The 21121-nt window shown below is 64.7% G+C and overlaps 1 protein-coding gene across 2 annotated transcripts in view; it reads left to right on the top strand.

Moving 5' to 3' along the window:
• The window catches only part of LRP1 (LDL receptor related protein 1), a 94287-nt gene extending 75569 nt beyond the window's left edge, over positions 1 to 18718 (top strand). Inside the window, exons 52-91 of one of the 2 annotated variants that reach the window (XM_068921501.1) lie at positions 202 to 318; positions 553 to 681; positions 1110 to 1232; positions 1440 to 1580; positions 1676 to 1863; positions 2111 to 2294; positions 2521 to 2606; positions 2969 to 3088; positions 3519 to 3706; positions 3996 to 4201; positions 4462 to 4650; positions 4888 to 5036; positions 5542 to 5635; positions 6172 to 6288; positions 6404 to 6523; positions 7099 to 7221; positions 7596 to 7721; positions 7977 to 8093; positions 9988 to 10094; positions 10239 to 10371; positions 10745 to 10864; positions 11362 to 11484; positions 11807 to 11950; positions 12049 to 12183; positions 12486 to 12605; positions 12914 to 13185; positions 13273 to 13451; positions 13739 to 13845; positions 14086 to 14202; positions 14607 to 14783; positions 15147 to 15287; positions 15367 to 15540; positions 15629 to 15790; positions 15993 to 16167; positions 16268 to 16372; positions 16611 to 16675; positions 16812 to 16899; positions 17008 to 17152; positions 17267 to 17627; positions 18604 to 18718. In XM_068921501.1, coding sequence (XP_068777602.1) covers positions 202 to 318; positions 553 to 681; positions 1110 to 1232; positions 1440 to 1580; positions 1676 to 1863; positions 2111 to 2294; positions 2521 to 2606; positions 2969 to 3088; positions 3519 to 3706; positions 3996 to 4201; positions 4462 to 4650; positions 4888 to 5036; positions 5542 to 5635; positions 6172 to 6288; positions 6404 to 6523; positions 7099 to 7221; positions 7596 to 7721; positions 7977 to 8093; positions 9988 to 10094; positions 10239 to 10371; positions 10745 to 10864; positions 11362 to 11484; positions 11807 to 11950; positions 12049 to 12183; positions 12486 to 12605; positions 12914 to 13185; positions 13273 to 13451; positions 13739 to 13845; positions 14086 to 14202; positions 14607 to 14783; positions 15147 to 15287; positions 15367 to 15540; positions 15629 to 15790; positions 15993 to 16167; positions 16268 to 16372; positions 16611 to 16675; positions 16812 to 16899; positions 17008 to 17152; positions 17267 to 17407 — 5447 coding nt within the window. In that variant the 3' untranslated portion in view covers positions 17408 to 17627; positions 18604 to 18718. Of the gene's footprint in view, positions 1 to 201; positions 319 to 552; positions 682 to 1109; positions 1233 to 1439; positions 1581 to 1675; positions 1864 to 2110; positions 2295 to 2520; positions 2607 to 2968; positions 3089 to 3518; positions 3707 to 3995; positions 4202 to 4461; positions 4651 to 4887; positions 5037 to 5541; positions 5636 to 6171; positions 6289 to 6403; positions 6524 to 7098; positions 7222 to 7595; positions 7722 to 7976; positions 8094 to 9987; positions 10095 to 10238; positions 10372 to 10744; positions 10865 to 11361; positions 11485 to 11806; positions 11951 to 12048; positions 12184 to 12485; positions 12606 to 12913; positions 13186 to 13272; positions 13452 to 13738; positions 13846 to 14085; positions 14203 to 14606; positions 14784 to 15146; positions 15288 to 15366; positions 15541 to 15628; positions 15791 to 15992; positions 16168 to 16267; positions 16373 to 16610; positions 16676 to 16811; positions 16900 to 17007; positions 17153 to 17266; positions 17628 to 18603 lie in introns of those variants that run through there. The other variant, XM_068921502.1, reaches the window with a different exon arrangement.
• The last annotated feature ends 2403 nt before the right edge of the window (positions 18719 to 21121 follow it).

Below are 21121 nucleotides of genomic sequence, written 5' to 3'. Positions count from 1 at the left end.
AGCAGGGAACCCTCCATCGGTCCTATGGCTAAAGGGCCCATCAGCACCGTACATGGGCCCTGCCAGGGCTGGGCGAGCTACGTCTCCAGCGGCTCTCTGGGCTGCAGCCCTTGCTCCCAGCAGGCCCAGCCTGCCCACGCTCCACCGTCGAGTCCTTCCTCCGTGTTGCCCCAGCCCTCACCTCCTCCTCTCTCCTCCCAGACAAATTCTGCTACCCCGTGCAGTTTGAGTGCAACAACCACCGCTGCATCTCCAAGCTCTGGGTGTGTGATGGGGCAGACGACTGTGGTGATGGCTCTGATGAAGACAGCCGCTGCCGTGAGTTGCTCTAGCTCCTGCTCTCACCCCTGTCCGTTCATGCCCACGCTGCTGCCCCGTCGCTGAGATCCTATCTCTGCCCCTTCCTACCCCACCCTTGCTTGTCTGTGCCGGGACCTCGCTGCTCTCCTGGCTGTGCACCTTGGGGGACCCCTGCAGCATGAGGACACATAACCCCGCGCGCAGGCTCTCCAGCAGCCCGCCTGACTGGCCTTCCTGCTTGTCCCCCTCCAGGACTGACGACCTGCAGCACGGGGTCCTTCCAGTGTCCGGGCACCTACGTGTGCGTGCCGGAGCGCTGGCTCTGTGACGGAGACAAGGACTGCGCAGACGGCGCCGACGAGACCCTGGCTGCCGGCTGCTGTGAGTCGCCAGGGCTGCGCGCATGGAGGGTGCAGGGAGCTGGCGGCCGCACGGCACGGCCGCCGTCGTGGGGCAGGCGGGACGTGCAGCGCTGTGGTCACAGCACGCCTAGGTGCGGGGACCTTTGCGTGCCTTTCCCACGCCTCGAGGAGGGAAGGAGCATCGTGCCGTGGCGCGGTAGCCAAAGGCACCCAGTAGCCTGGTTCCTGTTCCTGGCCAGGGACTAGAGCGCGGTCCCCTGCTCGGAGGGGGAAGCGGCGCGAGGGGGCCTCTGTCCCCTCTGAGGTCGTCTGTGCCTCAGTGGTCGTCCCCAGCACCCCGAGGTGGGCTTGGGGGAGCCAGCAGGAGAGCCCCCCGCTGCCCCTCAGGCCGCCGGCAGCAGAGGTGGGCGCCGGGAGCGGGGCGCTGACAGCGGTGCCTTGTTGCAGTGTACAACAACACGTGCGACGAGCGGGAGTTCATGTGCGGAAACCGGCAGTGCATTCCCAAGCACTTCGTCTGCGACCACGACGATGACTGCGGCGACGGCTCGGATGAGTCTCCAGAGTGTGGTGGGTGTCCGCGGGCCGGGGGACGCCCCAGCGAGGGCTCTGGCAGCCACCCTGGTTCTCCTGGGCTTGCAGACGGGACCCTGGAGGGGGTGACAGTGGCTCCGAGCAGAGCTTGCCTTCGCCTCCGTGCGCGCAGCCCTGCCCTGGGAGCTGGGCTGGGCCTCGGGGAGGGCGCAGCCTGACCCGCCGCCTCCCCGTCGCCCCCAGAGTACCCGACCTGCGGCCCCCACGAGTTTCGCTGTGCCAATGGCCGCTGCCTCAGCAACAGCCAGTGGGAGTGCGACGGCGAGTTCGACTGCCACGACCACTCGGACGAGGCGCCCAAGAACCCGCGCTGCACCAGCCCTGGTACCTCCGGGGGCGGGCAGGGGAGGCGCCGGCGGCCGAGGGCTCTGCCCCCTCGCGCTGCCTCCCGCCGGCCCTGACCTCTCCTGCTGTTGCAGAGAACAAGTGCAACGACTCCTTCTTCCTGTGCAAGAATGGTAAGTGCATCCCGGAGGCCCTGCTTTGTGACAACAATGATGACTGCACAGATGGTTCCGATGAGCTCAACTGCTTCATCAACGAGTGTCTCAACAAGAAACTCAGCGGCTGTTCCCAGGAGTGCGAGGACCTGAAGATCGGGTACAAGGTAGGGGCCCGGTCTGGCCTGTTGGGCTGGGGGGGGGCAGCTGGAGGGACGTCCTCCCACGAGGGGTGCTTTGTCCTGCAGCAGGTGTCAGGCGATGTGCGTACAGGCAATTCTAGCCCGTGCCTGTGTGCTGCTCTCACACCTGCAAGCTCTCTGTGCCCAAGCCCGCTTGTCCCTCGGTGATGAATGTCATGCCGCAACATGTGGTCCCTGGATGTATCTAACAGCTCCTGGTTGCCTCCTGCAGTGTAGATGCCGTCCTGGGTTCCGGCTCAAGGACGATGGGAAGACATGCATTGATGTCGATGAGTGCTCCACCACCTACCCCTGCAGCCAGAAATGCATCAACACCCTGGGGAGCTACAAGTGCCTCTGCATAGAGGGCTACAAGCTCAAACCTGACAACCCCACCAGCTGCAAAGCTGTTACAGGTGAGAGCCTGGAGAGGCGAGAGAGGTGGGGACGCTGTTCTAGGGACCACGGGGTGCTGCCAGCGTTGGAGCGAGCTACGGTGCTGCAGGTGACTTGGCTGCAGCTGCCTCAGGAAGGAGGAGCAGGCAGCAGCCAGGCACGGAGGGATCCAGGTCCGGGCGCTGCTGGGGGCAGGGGCTCTGCCCACGGCGCTTCCCTGACACGTCTCTTGGTGTCCCCATGCAGATGAAGAGCCTTTCCTCATCTTTGCCAACCGGTATTACCTGAGGAAGCTCAACCTGGACGGCTCCAACTACACCCTGCTAAAACAGGTGCGGGGTGAGCTGGGGCAGCGAGGGCAGCAGCCCCGGGGCCGGGCCTTCGCTGCTGGGATAGGGGCCTGGCAGGGGAGGAAACCTGCGGCATCGGAGACCAAAAGAGGGGGTGCGAGTTGGCTCTTGGCTTCCGACACAGTTGATAGGTCCTGTATAAATAGGAGCTCTCACTATAAATATATGCCGGGTCCTGTGTAAACAGTAGCTTTTCAGTAGCTGACCTTTATAAGGTAGTGTCTACCCAGCAGTTGTCTGTAAACACTTTTAACTTCTCTGCTGCAGAGCCTGGGAGTTATGGCTGGGGCCCTCACGGGGCTTTCTAAAGCTCAGGATGTTTTAGCGCTTCTCCTTCCTCCCAGGGACTGAACAATGCGGTGGCTCTGGATTTTGACTACCGGGAGCAGATGATCTACTGGACAGACGTGACCACACAGGGCAGCATGATCCGCCGCATGCACATCAACGGGAGCAATGTTCAGGTGGGTGGCTGAGGTGGCCCTGCCAGCAACCCCTGAGCTGCTGCTCCTTACCCAGCTCCTGCGTGGGGAGGCTGCCTGGGGGAGCCCAGGCCAGGAGCAGGACTGCCAGAGAGGAAGGCACAGCCCTGCGTTGGGGTCACCATGGGGCTCAGAGCATTTGCCCCAGTTCATACAGGGCCTCCGGGGAGGTTTTGCAGTACCATCCCAGTTGGAAATAGTCCCTGTGCTGCCCCAAAGCAGTGGAAAGGACTGTGTGGGCAAGAGAGACCATAGCCCAGGGGGACGAAGGGAGGGATGGGGAAAGGGAGTGGGGCAGGACCAACTATGGGGCTGTGCCTGGAGAAGGGGGATGTTGTTCCCGTTCCTGAGGGACCAAGCTAGGATCTGGTTCTCCCCATCCAGCCCCAACACATCCATTTTCTCCCAACAGGTTCTTCACCGCACGGGTCTCAGCAACCCTGACGGGCTGGCTGTGGACTGGGTGGGAGGCAACCTGTACTGGTGTGACAAAGGTCGGGACACCATCGAGGTGTCAAAGCTCAACGGTGCCTACCGCACAGTGCTGGTGAACTCGGGCCTGCGCGAGCCCCGGGCGCTGGTGGTGGACGTGCAGAACGGGTGAGAGCCTCTGGCACCTTCCCCTTTATGCCAGGACAGTGCTGGTGGCCCTTCTGCTGTCTTGCTGGTGGGCAGTAGTCCTGGGGACTGCGAGACAGGACAGTGGCCTCCCCACCCCTAGGACACCCCGCTTCCTTTTCCTGCCCCTTTCCCCTGCCAGGTGGCTGCACACTTGGCTCATTCCCTCCTCCCCAGGCGTCCCAGTTTAGCCACGTGGCCGCCAAACACAGCCACTGCTGTGGTTTGGGCTGGGCTCAGCCTCCTTTTGCGGTTCTGTTCTCCTCCCCAGTTACCTGTACTGGACCGACTGGGGTGACCACTCCCTGATTGGGAAGATTGGCATGGATGGCACCAACCGCAGCGTCATTGTGGACACCAAAATAACATGGCCCAATGGCCTCACCCTTGACTACATCAACAGCCGAATCTATTGGGCCGATGCACGGGAAGACTACATTGAGTTTGCCAGCCTGGATGGCTCCAACAGGCACACGGGTGAGAGGCCAGGGCTCCCGGGTCCCTTCCACGCCACTGTGGGAGTGTCATCTTTGGCGTGATCGTGGGACTGGGAGCCAGGACTCCTGAGGTCTGTCCCTGGCTCTGTCAGCAGCTCCCTCTGCAGCTGTGACAAAGGGAGGACGTTTGCTTCTGGCTGAGGTGGACCTGGAGGGAAGCTGCCCTATATGTGGTTGAGGGTGAGGTGGGAGGGATGAGCTGGGGCAGCCTCTCACTGGGCCGCCCGCTCCCTCTTGCAGTCCTGAGCCAGGACATCCCGCACATCTTCGCGCTCACCCTCTTTGAGGATTTCATCTACTGGACTGACTGGGAGACCAAGTCCATCAACCGAGCTCACAAGACAACGGGTGCCAACAAGACACTGCTGATCAGCACGCTGCACCGTCCGATGGACATCCACATCTACCACCCCTACCGCCAGCCTGACGGTGAGCCGCTGGCCTGGGGCTGGACACGAGAGTCTCTGGTGGCCCTGGCCCTGGGGAGGAGCCCTTGGCAGTAATGCAGGAAAGTAGGGGCTAGGCACAGCGTCTGGGGCCGGGTTGGGCAGGGGGCAGAAGGGATGTCTGTGGTGGGAAGGAAGTTGCAGTCAAAGGTTCATGCACCGTTCGGAGGGTATTTTCTCCTTGGACTGACTGGCAATTCTCTCCCTGCCGCCTCCCCAGTTCCCAACCATCCCTGTAAGACCAACAATGCAGGCTGCAGCAACCTCTGCCTCCTGTCGCCAGGCGGGGGACACAAGTGTGCTTGTCCCACCAACTTCTACTTGGGCAGCGATGGGAAAACCTGTGTCTCCAACTGCACAGCCAGCCAGGTAACAACCCTGCCTGCCCTGCTGCAACGCAGCTGCAGGGCTGCCTGCATCCTCCTGCACGTGCAGACATCCTCCCTGCGAGTGCACGCCATCACGCTGACCTGCATTGGAGCGTGTGTCCCTCCTGCCAGGGTTTCACCAGGCTGCAGCAGCCGCCTGGCTGCCACGGCTTCCCCTGCGTGTGCGTGTGTGCACACAGCCTGGACATTGATGTGCACGTGCCTTCTCCTGACGTGGGCAATATCTCCCTCCTGTGGCCCTTAGCAGCATGTACAGACTGCAGCATGTCAGGGCTGCCCCGTCTCCCGCAGGGGAGCCAGATTCGCCCCAGTTCTGGAGCCCCACCATCTGCCTGCCCTCCTCCTGCCCCAAAACCCCAGAGACGGAGTAGGGTGGACTCGGGGTAAGGGCCGGGTCCAGGTCAGGCATGAGGACGCAGAAGTGTGTCTCCGTCTGGGCGTCCTGTTCCAGGCTGCCCTCACAAGCTGGTCTCTCTGTGTCACAGTTTGTCTGCAAGAACGACAAGTGCATCCCTTTCTGGTGGAAATGCGACACCGAGGACGACTGCGGGGACCGTTCGGATGAGCCCGAGGACTGCCGTGAGTGCAGGGCAGGGCACAGGGGGAATCAGCTGGCCACTGCCCCCCTTGTCCCAGCACCCAAGCCCACTTTTGGGCCCTTCAGAAACAGCCTGACAGCACAGCTGTGATGAGGGGAGGGCTCTCAGCGCTGTCTGGAGCCAGGCTGGCTCTGCTCTGGCAGCCGGTCCCCAAAAGCCCTGCTGCTGCTTTGGCTTAGGCCAGCATTACTCTTCACACATCTTCCCACCTCATAGCTGGTGAAGAAGAGGGTTGCCCTGGCCTGGTGCTGGCCACGTTACCCCACTAACGAGGCTGAGCAGCCCAGCGGGGCAACACGCTTCCCCTGGGTAGGAGATTGCCCCATGGAAGACAGCAACCTCCTGCTGCTCTCTCTTAGCAGAGCTGTCTCCCTTCCCCTCCATCAGCACAGTGCTTCGTGTGATGTTTGTCCAGTCCTTGCTGAGGACCCCGAAGAAGGGAAGGTGGGAGGTTAAGGTTTGCCATGGAAATGTTGCCCCGAGTAAACATTTCACCCTGTCTTGCTCTCCCTGTAGCTGAATTCAAATGCCGGCCAGGGCAGTTCCAGTGTTCCACTGGGATCTGCACCAACCCAGCCTTCATCTGTGATGGGGACAATGATTGCCAGGACAACTCAGATGAGGCCAACTGTGGTAGGTTCTCCATCTCCCACTGAGGCCCTCAGTTCCCGGTGGGTCTGCAGCATCTGAGGAGCAAGGCAGAGGTGCTCCATGTCTCAGCTTTTGACCATGTTGCCTCCCTTCCCAGATATCCATGTGTGTCTGCCCAGCCAGTTCAAATGCACCAACACCAACCGCTGCATCCCAGGCATCTTCCGCTGCAACGGTCAGGATAACTGCGGTGACGGCGAGGATGAGAAGGACTGCCGTAAGTGGGGAGCTGTTGGGTATATTAGCTGTGGGGAGCATGCATGATTAAGAGTGAGGAGTTCAGTGCTGCATTAGATTCGTGTCTTTGGATTTTGCCTTCCCTTGTAGGCTATCCCATTCCCTGTTTTCTGGGTGATCCCATCTCTGGGCAAGGGGACTCCCTTCTCACCCTTGCATCTTAGAGCATCTCTCTGCTTCCACCCTGCTTCCCCTGCAGACACTGACATTTCCCATTCCCTAGTGGAAACGAAATCCCTAAATCCCTCTGTGGCAAGTTCACATATTTGCCATGGGTTTGCACTTCCCTGAGCCATCTGTTCACAGCTGAGGGATCTTGTTACTTCTTCTTCCCCATCTCCCAGAAGCTGTTCTGGCCAGTGGAGCAGAGAGTAGAGTCTTCTGGGGCTGTCACAGGGCTCCCCTCCCTTCTCCTCTCATGCAAATGGGTCACCAAGCGTGACCAGAGTCTGTGTTGTGATGTCCATCTCCAGTGGGATGGTTTTGTGGGGTAGCTGCTGGCAGAACCCCTGTCTGTCCCCACTGCCTGTCCTGACTCTGCTTCTCCCTCTTCAGCGGAGGTGACTTGTGCCCCCAACCAGTTCCAGTGTGCGATCACTAAGCGCTGCATCCCCCGGGTCTGGGTGTGCGACCGGGATAACGACTGTGTGGATGGCTCAGATGAACCTGCCAACTGCAGTAAGAAGCCTGTGCGCAGAGGGTGGTGGGATCTGGCTGCACCAACACCTGGAGCTGCTCCGCAGCTTGTCCACTGCGGGCATCTTTGCCTGTGGGGTGGTGGGTCCTGCTCAGTCCTTGTAGATCTGCAAGTGCTGCAGGCTAGTGGGTGGCACTGGTTCTGCCTGGGTCCGTCCCATGGAGATACTCCTCTCCTGGAGAACGGCATGAAAGGGTGGGGTCTTGCCCCATCCATGCAAAGCGGGGTGCTGCAGTAGCTCCGGGTTGCTAGGAAAAGCTGTCTGGGAGCCCTGGAGGGCAAGGAACACGTCTGGCCAGTGCTGACCCCATCTCCCCTCCCCATATCGGTGATATCTTGTTTCTCTCCCCGCCAGCACAAATGACCTGTGGCGTGGATGAGTTTCGGTGCAAGGACTCGGGCAGGTGTATCCCAGCGCGCTGGAAGTGCGACGGGGAGGACGACTGCGGGGATGGCTCCGACGAGCCAAAGGAGGAATGCGGTGAGCAGGGCCTGGGGCCAGGGAAACGAGCCACGAGGGCATCTCGCGTCCCCTATTCCCCGACGGGTCAGGCTGCTCTGCCGCTGTCTGTCCCACTCCACCTCCCCGGGTGCTCAGCAAACCAGTTGGGAAAAGCTGGGGTGGAGGGAGGCTTCTGGTGCGGCGGCTGCCGGGGGCTGGCGTGCCCCGGTCCCCGCCGTGCAGGCAGACGATGCTGACGCTGACACTGTCGCTGTCGTGTTCCCCTGCTGCCAGACGAGCGCACCTGCGAGCCCTACCAGTTCCGCTGCAAGAACAACCGCTGCGTGCCGGGGCGCTGGCAGTGCGACTATGACAACGACTGCGGGGACAACTCGGATGAGGAGAGCTGCAGTACGTGCGCCTGGGAGCCCATGTTGGCCTGGGAGGAGGGTGTGCGGAGGAGAGCGGAGCAGCGCAGGCGCTGCCCCAGCCCTCTGCCTGCACGTGGGGCAGGGCGCGTCAGGCTGGTTTGGGGGCTGAGTAGCGTTCTCCAGTTGGACGGAGCTAGTGTGACTCCAAGGCGTCTGGCTTGTTTGGTCCCTCAACCAAGGCGCTTCAGTTCCCCAGCTCCTGGCAGTTTAAAGGAGAGGTCAGAAGTGGTGACGGGTAACTGGGAGGCGGCGAGTCCCAGCACCTTCCTGGGCAAGCTGGGCGCAGAGCAGTTCAGCCTACTGTGCGGTTGTAGTCACCTGCTGAGCTCGCGCGCACCACTTGCAAGGCAGCTTGTGTCGGTTTGGCCTGCAGCGCGATGGAACAGGCCGCGTCTTGGAACCAATTTTCTTTAGACCGTCACCCTGTGGTTTGGCTCCAGCTTGGCAGGCAGCATCATTTGAGAAAGTTTGGCTTAGGAAGGCTCTGAGCACACTGCCTTTGGGAGGGGAGTTGTAGCCTGTCTGGAACAAGCTGAACCCAAGTCACAAACCTGGACCTGGACCAGGTGTGTGTGAAGACAGCTGGTTCAGAAAAACAGTGGTGGGCAATCAAGTTGCTGCCCCTTAATGAGTTGCTGCTCGTTAGCGGAGTTATGCCAGCACCTGTCCTGCTGCACAGCACAGGGCTGTGACTGTGCCCGCAGACGAGAAGGCTCTCGTGGCTCTGCTGGTGCTCCAGTTACTCCGGAGGGGCATGAGCCGCGTGTGGAGCAGTGCTGGGCTCTTGATCCCAGCTCCTGGGAGCCCAGGGAGAGCTGGCCCCTTCCTCCCAGCCCTCACTGCCCACCCCACATGCCTCCATCTCCCTGAAGTCCTCTAGAGCGTGAATTTTTTTCTTTTCTGTTGCTTTCACGTTGTGTTTTTGAGTTTGTGCCATTTCACTTCATCTTATGTTTTTCTCCATTTTCACACTGTCGTTAATGGGGCGCTCAGAGGTAGGTTTCTGCCAAAATCTTTTAATTCCATGTACAGACTCTTTAAAATAAGCGAATACGATAAACTCCAGGTGAAGGCAGAGGGTTCGGGTCTGAATCAGCCCTGATGGATTCACACCAGCGCCTCCCTGCGCTGGGTCCACGTCAGGAAGAGTCCAGCTGGGCTGCCCGTGCATGGCTCATGTTGAGCTCCCGAATCTGCCCCATCTGCCCCTTTCTGCCCTGGCCGTGCCCCTGGTAGAGCCCCGCAGTCCCAGCTCTGCAACGCCAGCCAGCTGGGCTTCTGCCCGAGGCCCGTCCCGCGCCGCCGGGGCCTCGCTGGGGAAACGGGAGACGAACGAGCTCGAGGTGGGGGGTCCTGAGCCGCGGCTCCTGGCAGAGGACCAGCTTGTGCCAGCACCCTGCGAGTCGGCCGGCCCGGCCAGCCCCAGGGGTGCCGTGAGCTCCGAGGGGAAACCCGTCCCTGCCGCTCCCGCGGCTGCAGCAGGCTCTCGCGGAGCGGGCCAGGGCACCTCCTGCCCTTCCTCCCGCAGCTGGTGGCAGCGACGTGGGGGCTGGCACTGCCGGAGGGGGATGACACAGGAGGAGGGGGCCAGGACCGAGCCTTCCTGGCCACGCTGTCCCGCTGCAAGCCCCATCTCCCTGAAGGGAGCTGGGAGCCCCATGGCGGGATGGGAAGGGAGCTGGCAGGCAGTATCAGCCGTGCCCTCCCCAGCAGCAATCCCGGGTCTGCTTGCACTCCCCCACCCTGTCCCCAGTGCCGCTGGGTGCCTGAACGTCTGTGTTGGCCTGTGTCCCTCCAAACTGCTAGCCAGGAGCCCTGCGCCGTCCCTGCCTGCGGTGCACGCTCACAGCTCACCCCTGTGCTCTGTCCCCCAGCGCCCAGGCCCTGCTCGGAGAGCGAATTCTCCTGCGCCAACGGCCGCTGCATCGCAGGCCGGTGGAAGTGCGATGGGGACCACGACTGCGCCGACGGCTCCGACGAGGTACGGTGTGGAGGGCAGGTGCCCCCTGCCCCGTGCCTGAGCATGGGGGCACCGCAGAGGGGCTGAGAGCCCGTTCCTGGCTGCGTTCCCGCTGCCCAGCCTGGCCCTGCTGACCCGGCCGCGTGCCCTGCTCTTCCCCTGCAGAAAGACTGCACGCCCCGCTGCGAGTTCGACCAGTTCCAGTGCAAGAACGGGCACTGCATCCCCATGCGCTGGCGCTGCGACGCCGATGCTGACTGCATGGATGGCACCGACGAGGAGAACTGCGGCACCGGGGGTAATGCCAATGCGTCGCGGCTCCCTTTCACCCTCTGTGCCGATCGTCTTCCCTCTATGTCCCGCGTCGCCGCTGGGAGGGCTGCAGGGTCCATCGTGGGGCTGCGCGTCTGCCCGGGCGTCCACTGCCTCCCCCCGGCGCCGGGCAGGGCCTGCGCAGGAGCAGTGGGGATGGCCAGCGTGCAGCACGCCCAGCAGGGTCCTGCCGAGCCCCAGGCTGTCGGTGGGGGCTCTGCCCTGCGGCTGCGTGGCACGGCTCTCCTGGCCCCTGCGCGTGCGCGGACAGGCTCACAAGCCCTCCGGCTGTGCCCGCGGTTGGGGCTGCGGCCCCGGCCCCGCGGGTGCTGACGCCCGCTGCCCCGTGTGGTCCGCAGTCCGCACCTGCCCCCTGGACGAGTTCCAGTGCAACAACACGCTGTGCAAGCCGCTGGCCTGGAAGTGCGACGGGGAAGACGACTGCGGGGACAACTCGGATGAAAACCCTGAGGAGTGCTGTGAGTGGCGACGCGCTGCCTCTGCCCCCTTCCTGGCCAGGCTCAGCCTGGCACCCGCCTGCCGGCAGCCGGCACGGGGCACCCGCAGCCGGGCAAGGGAGGCAGTCCCAGAGCCTGCTGGCGGCCCCGGATGCCCCGAGGGGCGGTGGGGACCTCGCAGCTGGCCACAGCCCCCCCAGGGCCCGCCCCGGTGTGCAGGGGAGTCCCGTTGAGAGACCAGAGTTGGACCTGGGACCTGGGTTGGGGCTTGGAGTGGGGAGAGCCAGTGGGGAGATGCAGGGTGCTGGAGTCTCACTTCGCTGCGGGGAAGAAAGAGGGCAGAGAACTGGGCCAGCAGCCGGGTGATGCTCCTTGCTTTAGTCTCCGGAGCCCGTTTTCACTCGTGGGACAGATCTCTCCGGAGACCAGGCAGGGCAGCAGCCGTTCTGGACAAGCGCGACAGCCTGGCTATGGCGTCTCCTTTCACCGTCACCGTTTGTTTCTGTTTGCCGGTGCAGTGAAATTCCAGTGTCCCCCCAACAGACCGTTCCGCTGCAAGAACGACCGGGTGTGTCTGTGGATCGGTCGACAGTGCGACGGCATTGACAACTGTGGCGACAACACCGACGAGAAGGACTGCGGTGAGTGGGGGGCCGCCCCGGCGGGTGCCGCTGTCCGCCTGGCACGGACATGCAGCAGCAGCTTGCTGCTGTCTTCAGGCTGCTGCTGGTGAAGCCCTGGGTTGAACCCAGGCGTTTGGGCCTCGCTTTGCCCGTTTCTTCCATCCATAACGTGGGAGCCCAGCACAGGCGTCCTGGTTCCCAGCCCCATCAGGTCCCTGCCCGTTCCCTTCCCGTGCCATTCTCTTCCCATTGCTCTCGTGGGATGGGATCCCGGGACTCGGGTTGGGGCTGGGGTCCCCTCCTGCCCCAGCTCGCACCCACTGCCCTGTCCCCCCCGCAGAGTCCCCCACAGCCAAGCCCAAGAGCTGCAGCCAGGACAAGAACGAGTTCCTCTGCGAGAACAAGAAGTGCATCAGTGCCAGCCTCCGCTGCAACTTCTTCGATGACTGTGGGGACGGCTCAGACGAGGAGTCCTGCTCCCACGGTGAGCGGGGAGCTGCGGGGAGAGGCGAGGGCCCATGCTCAGGGTGGGTGCTGGGGAAACCGGGAAGGCACAGGCGCTGACGCGATGTCCCACCGCAGATCACAAGTCGTATGACTGCATGACCAACACCACCATGTGCGGGGATGAGGCCCAGTGCATCCAGTCGCGGTCCACCACGTACTGCACCTGTCGCAGAGGCTTCCAGAAAGTGCCAGACAAGAATTCCTGCCAAGGTACTCCTCACCGTCGCTGCGCAGGACTCGGGGTTGGGCCTTCAGGTTTATGGTTGGTTTTCACCCGTAGGATGTGCCCTCACAGCCTAAGAGTAGCTGGGGAATCAGAACCGGTGTTCTCACGGCACAAACGTGATGGAGATTTCTTGTGCTGAATGGGCAGAAGGGTGGGGAATTGGGGAGTGAGGGGGCTGCTGAGCCCTGGTTAGCACAGACCAGCTCCCCGGGGACAGGCCGGACCTGGTCACACTTGGAGGCACTTGCCTAATCTCCCCAGTAATTCCTGTCCTCTCTCTGGCCAGATGTCAATGAGTGCCTGCGATTTGGGACCTGCTCCCAGCTCTGCAACAATACCAAGGGCTCCCACGTGTGCAGCTGCGCCAAGAACTTCATGAAGACAGACAACATGTGCAAGGCAGAAGGTCAGGAGGGGACGCACGCTGTGTGCATGGGTGCATCTGCAGCTCTGCGGGATCCAGCTGCTTTCTCCCCCCTCCCCCTGCTGCCTCTTCCTGCCCACAGTGCTCCTTGCCTGTTGCAGGGATGCCAGCACATCCTTCCCTTGGGGATGCTGAGCTGGCACTGCCAAGGGAAGGCACCAGCTCCTGCCCTGTGCCCGTCAATCTGTCCTTCCCTGGCAGGACGGGCCAAAGCGGGGGCCGAGCTCCCGGTGACCCATGCGGGCTCCCTGCTCCCTGCCCAGCCCATGCTAATGGCTCCTCCTTTGCAGGCTCAGAGCACCAGATCCTGTACATTGCTGATGACAACAAGATCCGGAGCATGTACCCCTTCAACCCCAACTCGGCCTACGAGCCGGCCTTCCAGGGCGACGAGAACGTGCGCATCGACGCCATGGACATCTACGTCAAGGGCAACAAGATCTATTGGACCAACTGGCACACCGGCAGGATCTCGTACCGCGAGCTGCCTGCCTCTTCTGCCGCCTCCACCGCCTCCAACCGCAACCGGCGCCAGATCGACGGCGGCGTCACCCACCTCAATGTGAGCTCTGCCCAGGGGCACGGCGGGAGGCACCCAGGCCACCTGCAGAGTGGTGGCCCACCTCCCCCTCTTTCCTGCTCTTTCCAGATCTCAGGGCTGAAGATGCCTCGGGGTATTGCTATCGACTGGGTTGCTGGGAACATCTACTGGACGGACTCTGGGCGGGATGTCATCGAGGTGGCACAGATGAAAGGCGAGAATCGCAAGACGCTGATCTCGGGCATGATCGACGAACCCCATGCCATCGTAGTTGATCCACTTAGGGGGTGAGAGACTCGTGGCCTTGCTCTCTTCCGCTCTCCCCGTCCTCGCCCAGCTCCTCTTACCAATGAGCCCTTCCACGGTGGCATTTCCCTGTGCCTCAGTGTCACTGTTCCTTTGTCAACGTGAGCTGAGTGTTGTTGGAGTCGGCTGGCCTGTCACATTTTGCTTCAACAGTAACTGTAGGATGGTGGTGGGAGAATGGGTGAGGGTCTCTCCTCCGGGGGGAGGGGGGGGGCACCAGACTGCTTTGCTCTCTGCTGCCAGGAATGACCGACTGCATCCTTTGCAGGACTATGTACTGGTCAGACTGGGGCAATCACCCCAAGATTGAGACAGCCGCTATGGATGGGACGCTGCGGGAGACCCTGGTGCAAGACAACATCCAGTGGCCAACAGGTGAGCAAAGGCCCCAGGAGGGGCACGAGGGGTGGAGGTGGGCGGCGGGAAGGACATGCAACCAGGCAGGGGCCCTGAGGAGCCAGAACACCTGGGTCTCTTCTGAGCTCCACGAGAGGAGTGAGTGCATGGGAACAGGAGGGCAGCCTGGTTGCTCCTCTGCCGGCCGTGGGGACAGTGAGGGCTCCGAGTGGCTACAGGCCCTCTACCTCACTGCTGCGTCTGCATGTGCACCCTCAGGGCTGGCCGTGGACTACCACAATGAGAGGCTGTACTGGGCCGATGCCAAGCTCTCCGTCATCGGCAGCATCCGGCTCAACGGCACTGACCCTGTCGTGGCCATCGACAACAAGAAGGGTGAGCAACGCCTCCGAGACCCACCAGCGCAGCGAGGAGACCTAGCCAAGGGGCGATGTCTCTGGGGTGGGATCCCCACACACCACCAGCTCCACCGCAGGCTCCCCAGGGCCCCTGTGGCCTGGCTTGTGCCGTGTGTGGCCAGCACCTTGAGGGTCTGGCAGACCTCCAGCGCTGTGCTGGAGATGCCCAGCAGACAGCAGCAAGGGCTGCTCTTCCTCATTTAAATGCTCCGCAGCAGGAGCAGAGCCTGCTGGCACTGCTGTGCCTCAACCCGTCCCGGCCAGAGGCCTCAGACAGGGTGGAGGTCCCTCGTCAGCCCTGTCCAACGCAGAGAGCAGCCAGCCATGCCGTTTGCTCCTGAGCCATCTCTAACTGCACGCGTTCTCCCTTTGCTGCCCCAGGGCTGAGCCATCCCTTCAGTATCGACGTCTTTGAGGACTACATCTACGGCGTCACCTACATCAACAACCGCATCTTCAAGATCCACAAGTTTGGGCACAAGTCCGTCACCAATCTGACGTCTGGCCTCAACCACGCCACCGACGTGGTGCTCTACCACCAGTACAAGCAGCCAGAGGGTGCGTGCCAGGCCTGGGCACTGGGTGATCCCAGGGTGGGTTGGGGGTGCCTGGGGCCTCATCTCTGACCCGAGGTGGGATGGGGTGCCAGAGAGGGCAAGGGGAGCCCTGGCAGAGCTTTGGGGCAAGAAGAGGCTCAGCCAGCCTGTTTCCCTGCCGAGGGCGGCAGGGCATCCTCAGCGGAGCTGGGAGCGCCGGAGCGGGGTGCAGCGACGGGGGGAGGCTGCCCAGGTATCAGGGAACGCTGCCGGCTGGCACCCCGGGGCCAGCTGGAGACGGGGCAGCCCAGGGTTCGGGCAGCGGTAGGGCCGGGACGGTTGTCCTGCGGCAGCTCACCCTTCCTCTCACCTCGCTCTGCCACAGTGACCAACCCCTGTGACCGCAAGAAATGCGAGTGGCTCTGCCTGCTCAGCCCCAGCGGCCCCGTCTGCACCTGCCCCAATGGCAAGCGCCTGGACAACGGCACCTGCGTGGTCATTCCCTCGCCCACCGTCTCGCCCGTCGGTAGGTGCACCCCGGGGCCCGGAGCGGGGCGGCGCAGCCAGGAGCGGCGGGTCCCGCTCACCCTGCCCCTCTCCACCAGTGCCCACCACGGACACGTGCGACCTGGTCTGCCTCAACGGGGGCAGCTGCTTCCTCAACGCCCGCAAGCAGGCCAAGTGCCGGTGCCAGCCGCGCTACAACGGGGAGAAGTGCCAGATCGACCAGTGCTGGGATTACTGCCAGAACGGGGGCACGTGCGCTGCCTCGCCGTCTGGTGAGGCTGGGCGACGGCGCGCGGGCGGCCGGGGCGAGCGGGGCCGGCGGGGCCGGGGAGCGGGCTGACCTCTCTGTCGCCCCGCCAGGCATGCCGACGTGCCGCTGCCCCACCGGCTTCACGGGGCCCCGGTGCAACCAGCAAGTGTGCACTGACTACTGCCTCAACAATGGCAGCTGCGCCGTCAACCAGGGCAACCAGCCCAACTGCCGCTGCCTGCCCACCTTCATCGGGGACCGCTGCCAGTACCGTGAGTGCTGCCGCCCGCCCGCCCGAGAGCGCGCCTGGCCAGCGAGGCTCCCCGGGCCTTTCTGCGCTCCCCAGTAGTTGTGTTTCTTGTGCAAAGAGGGGAGAGGGCCCGTCGCAGGGGGCAGGGGAGCGATGCTGCGGGTGCAGCGCCAGCAGTGCGCAGGGGGCCTGCCCTGTGCCCTGACCGGCGCTGTCCCTTGCAGGGCAGTGCTTTGACTACTGCGAGAACGACGGCGTGTGCCAGATGACGGCCAGCGGTGCCAAGCAGTGCCGCTGCCCCCCGCAGTATGAGGGCAGCCAGTGCCAGGAGAACAAGTGCTCCCGCTGCCAGGAGGGCAAGTGCAACATCAACAAGCAGAGCGGAGAGGTCTCCTGCATGTAGGTGCCGGGGGCGGCCGCGGGCCCCTGCGAGCGGGGCTGGGGGGTGCGGGGCGAGCGGGGTGCCCCCGCGCCTGCACTGATCCTCTCTGCCCTGCAGCTGCCCCGATGGCAAGGTGGCCCCCAGCTGCCTGACCTGCGACAACTACTGCCTGCACGGCGGTACCTGCTCCATCAGCGACAAGACGCAGCTGCCCGAGTGCCTGTAAGTGGGGCCGGGGCCAGGCGGGCTGAGCCACGCCGCACTGCGCTGTGCTGCGGGTCCTGCCTGGTGGGGGGGAAGGACCGTCCCCTTCCCCCCGAGCAGAGGGAGCACATGACTGACTGAGCCCCCCGTGTGTCTCCCACCGCCCCAGCCCCGCGTCCGCCCCCTCCTGCCTCCCCCCCCCGCATGCCAGCCTCCTCCGCCCGCTAACCCCGGTGCTCTCCCCCGTCTCCGGCAGGTGCCCGGCGGGGATGACCGGGCCGCGCTGCGAGGACTTCGTTGTCGGCGAGCAGCAGAGCAACCGTACGTAGTGGGAGGGAGGCGCTCGGCGGGCGGTGCGGGACGGGGCGTCCCGGCCGCTGAGCCCCGGAGCGGGGGGTGCGGGGGTGGCACGGCACTGTGCACCTGCCGACGGGCACCTCTGCCTCCGGCCCTGCAGGAGCAGCCTCCATCGTCATCCCCATCCTGCTGCTGCTGGTCCTCCTCACCGTGGTGGCTTTCATCTGGTACAAGTGGAGGATCAAGGGGTGAGTCAAGGTGCCTGGGGCCGGGGACCCTGGCTGCCAGGCTGGCGAGTGCCCCTGTTGGTGCCCCCCAGCCGACGCCAGCGCTGACCCCTCTGTGTTTCGCCCCAGCGCCAAGGGCTTCCAGCACCAGCGGATGACCAACGGCGCCATGAACGTGGAGATCGGGAACCCCACCTACAAGATGTACGAGGGGGAGCCCGACGATGACGTGGGAGAGCTGCTGGACGCCGACTTCGCCCTGGACCCGGACAAGGTGGGGAGCGGGGCTGAAGGGCGGTGGGGCGCCGAGCCGCAGAGGCTGCAGGGGGCCGACGGCCGCGGGGGGCCACCGTGCGCCCATCCGACCCCCTCGCCCCCCTCTCCGCAGCCCACCAACTTCACCAACCCTGTCTACGCCACGCTGTACATGGGTGCCCACAACAGCCGCAACTCGCTGGCCAGCACGGACGAGAAGCGGGAGCTGCTGTCGCGGGGGGCGGATGACGACCTGGCCGACCCGCTGGCGTAGGGGCAGGGGCGGCTGGGGCCCGGCGCCCGCGCGGCGTGGACACCCACTGCGGGAGAGCGGCCGGGGGGCCAGGGGGAGCCGAGAGCCACTGTATAAATGTACAAATGAAGGATTATTACTTTTCTATGTGAGCAGTATTATTCCCTGTATATTCCCCGGTACCAGGCCTCAGCGCCTCTCGTTGCCAGATCCGGCTTTGGTTTATTTCCAGTCTCTCTGCGTTGGGCCCCCCCCCTCCCTCCCCCCATCGCAGCCGCGGGCCGAGCCGGCGCCGGGGAGCAGGGACAGCCCGGGGGCGCGGGGCCAGGGCAGGGGCGGTGGCGAGGACCGCGGAGCAGCGCGGGCGGCCGAGGCAGCGGCATGGGCACGGGCACGGCGAGGGCTGAGTGCCCGGTGCTGCGGCTGAAACGGAGACAAGGGGATAATGCAAAAAGCGGCACAGGCAGCAAAGGGTCCAGCAGGAGGCTGCAAAGCGCAGGGGCTGCACTCGCCTTTCCCCCCGCCTCTCCGCTCCCCGCTCCATCCCTGCATCCCTCTATCCCGTCCCTGTCCCTCCATTCCCTCCCCATCCCTGCATCCTGCCCGCATCCCTCCATCCCCTCTGTATCCCTCCATCCCCTCTGCATCCCTCCATCCCCTCCGCATCCCTCCATCCCCTCCCTGTCCCTGCATCCTGCCCGCATCCCTCCGTCCCCTCTCTGTCTCTGCATCCTGCCCGCGTCCCTCCATCCCCTCCACATCCCTCCATCCCCTCCCTGTCCCTGCATCCTGCCCGCGTCTCTCCATCCCCTCCTCGTCCCTCCATCCCCTCCCTGTCCCTGCATCCCCCCTCATCCTGGCCCTCTTTCCCTTCTCCCTCCACCACCTCCTTCCCCACTGCTTTGCGCCCTCCGAGATGCCCCCGTCCCTGCCGCGTGGCCCCTGTGCTCCCCCCACCACCTTTCTCGGCTCCCCCCTTCCCTCCCTTCCCCTCCCTTTGTGGCATTTTCGGCTCTCCCCGCTGCTGGAGGGGGGGGCACCTGGCAAAACCCCCGGGCCCGGCTGCTGCAGCCCCTCGCTCTGGCTTGTCTGCACCTCGCCCGCTCTCCAACATGCACATTTTTTAACAGGAGAAAAAAAAAACACACACAGAAAATACAAAATGTGGAAATGACCTAGCTTTTATAGTAGAAATAAATAAACGCATGTGGGGGGAGGGCGGGGGGCGACCCCATCCTTTTATTGGGGGGAAATGTTTTAATAATTTTTGCTGGATTACTTTACAACTAAACAAAACAGATATTGTTATAAATAAAATTTTTAAAAACTGAAGAGCCGGCTGATGGTTGGCGGGGGTAGAGGTGGGGGGAGCAGGAGGAGGGGGCGCCCTGGGGCAGGCCTGGGCCCTGCACACCATCGGGCTGGGGGGGGCCCCCGGGTTTTTGCTTTGTTAACGCTGCAGGTGCCGACACGAGCCGGGCCCAGCTCACCGGCCAGCTGCGGCCGTGACGGCCGCGGCCCAGCTACTGGCGCGGAGGCGGGCGGCTACGGAGCGATGGGGTTTCCCGGGGTGCAGGCGGGTGCTTGGGCAACGGGACAGGTGCTCATGCAGCCTGGCGGGGGCTTGTGCAAGCTAGCAAGTGCCTGCGTGAACCAGCGGCTGCTTATTAAACACAATGGGTGCTTGTGCGACCCGGTAGGTGCTTGTGTGAACAGGTGAGTGCGCTCGTGTGATTTGTGGGTGCCTGTGCAAACCGGCGGGTGCCCATGCAAACCGGTGGGTGCCCGTGCAAACCGGCGGGCATTCGTGCAACCCGGCGGGTGCCCCAGTGAACCAGCACACGTTCACGCAACCCCGGGGTGCCCGTGGGACCGGGCGCGCGCGGGGCCGGAGCAGCCCCGGCCGCGCTGCCCCCGCGCCGGCTCCGCGCCGTCCCTGCAGCCGCCGCCAGGTGGCGCCACCGGCCTCGGGAACGGGGCGGGGGGGGGCCGCACGCGCGGCCCGGTGCGCCCCCCCTCCCCCCACGGGGACCCCTGTGTGCACCCCCCGTGCCCCCCATGTGCACCTCCCTCTGTGTGTGTGTGTGTGTGTGTGTGTGTGTGTGCACCGGCCCGTGTGCACCCCAGTGCGCACCCTTGCCGTGCGCCCCCCCCGCCACGTGCACCCTCTCGCGTGCCCACGCCCCCCCCAGCGCATCCCCTGCATGCACCACCCCTGTGCCCCCACCGTGCGCACCCCCATTGCAGACGCGCTGCGTGTGCGGGGATATGGCTTCGCGGCAGAGCGGGTTTGTGCACAGCCCCCCAGCTCGCACACGCTCTGGCGGGGCCGCGGGCGGCAGGGCAGCGCGGGCCGGCGGCAGCGCAGGGAGCAGTGCCGGCAGCGAAAGCGAGGCCCGGGAGAGGGGAAAGCACAGCTGCCGGCCGCAGAGTGCCCCCGGCCCCTGCAGCCGCTCGCCCTGCCTCTCCCTGCACACCCCACGCGCGCCGCGCAGCGCTCCCGCTGCCTGAGCCCTGCAGTTTTCCTGCGTGTCCCTGCATGGAGCGGGAGGCTCACACTGCAGAAAGCTCCGGGGCTGCGATGGGGCAGGGCGGGAGGGGGCCCGGAGCGAGGGGCGCCGGCAGGCCGGGCTGCAGGGGGGCCGCACACCAGGGCTGAGGCGCCCTGACCCTTCCCCGGGCCGCGTTTCAGCCTTGTCCACGAGCTGCAGCGGGGCGGGAGCGCCGGATGCGCTCGCTGAGCGATGGGTCCCTGCGGAGGTGACAGCGGGGACGGGGTGGTGCACGCCGGGTGGTCATTTGTCTGATGTCTGTGCTCCTTCCAGGGAATGCACGAGTCCCTCTGCCCCGTCATCCCTCATCCCTCCTCCTCCTCCTCGCGCAGCCCCGCTGCTCCCCTGGGCGCACGCAAACAGCCCCTGGGCACCCGGCCTCGATCGATGCGTGATGGATGGAGCGCGGCGGCAGGCACCAGCACGGCGCAGGGCTCTGCGGGGCGGCGCGGTGCGGCGCGGGCGCAGGGCACGGCCGCCCCGCGCTGCTGCAGCCCGGCGGCCCCGGCACCCGCTGCCCACAGCCCGAGCTGCCCGCCCGCGGGCACCTGCCGCCCCGGCCGGCCGTGCACCCGCTCCTGGCAGCTGCTCGGGCACCCGCCGCCCCAGCCGCCCGCTGATGCCCAGCTGAAGACTTCGCCGGCGTCTGTGCGAGGCGCCAAACCGCCCTGCTGAGGGGACGCGGCGTGGCCCGCCCGCGGCACAACCCTCAGATCTATTTCAGAACCGGCTCTTTGTTCACTTCTTGGTTCCTGGTAGCTCCTTCAGAGCTTTCTTTAATTCTTCTTCTCTCTCTCTCCCTTTTTCTCTTCTTTTTCCTTCCCTATTTGGTTCCAGCGTCGCTTGTCTCCCCTCGCCTCTGCCTGCGCCGCTCCGGGGTGCAGGTCGGCTGGGAGGGACCCCGGGGCCCCGGGCTCCCTGCGGGGCCCTGCTGCAGCGGGTGTGGGGTGAGGCTCCCGGACGCCTGGGTCCTCTCTCCCGCGCAGGACGTGCAGGCCGGGGCGGGGTGCAGGACCCATTGCAAGGAGCCCAAGGCGGAGGGGCCTTCCTCTGCGGCCGGGGGCAGGGCCCGGGGCCCCCGCTGCCAGCACCCTGCGCCCAGCACCTGCAGGGGCTGCCGGGGGGCTGCCAGGGGGCTGCTGCCACCAGGGCACCCGGTTCTCCCGCCCCAGGTCCCCGCCGG

The sequence above is a fragment of the Struthio camelus genome, chromosome 28, assembly GCF_040807025.1.
Source record: "Struthio camelus isolate bStrCam1 chromosome 28, bStrCam1.hap1, whole genome shotgun sequence".
Lineage (NCBI taxonomy): Eukaryota > Metazoa > Chordata > Aves > Struthioniformes > Struthionidae > Struthio > Struthio camelus.
The sequence above is the reverse complement of the archived record's forward strand: the minus strand, read 5'-3'. Positions and strand labels throughout refer to the sequence as shown.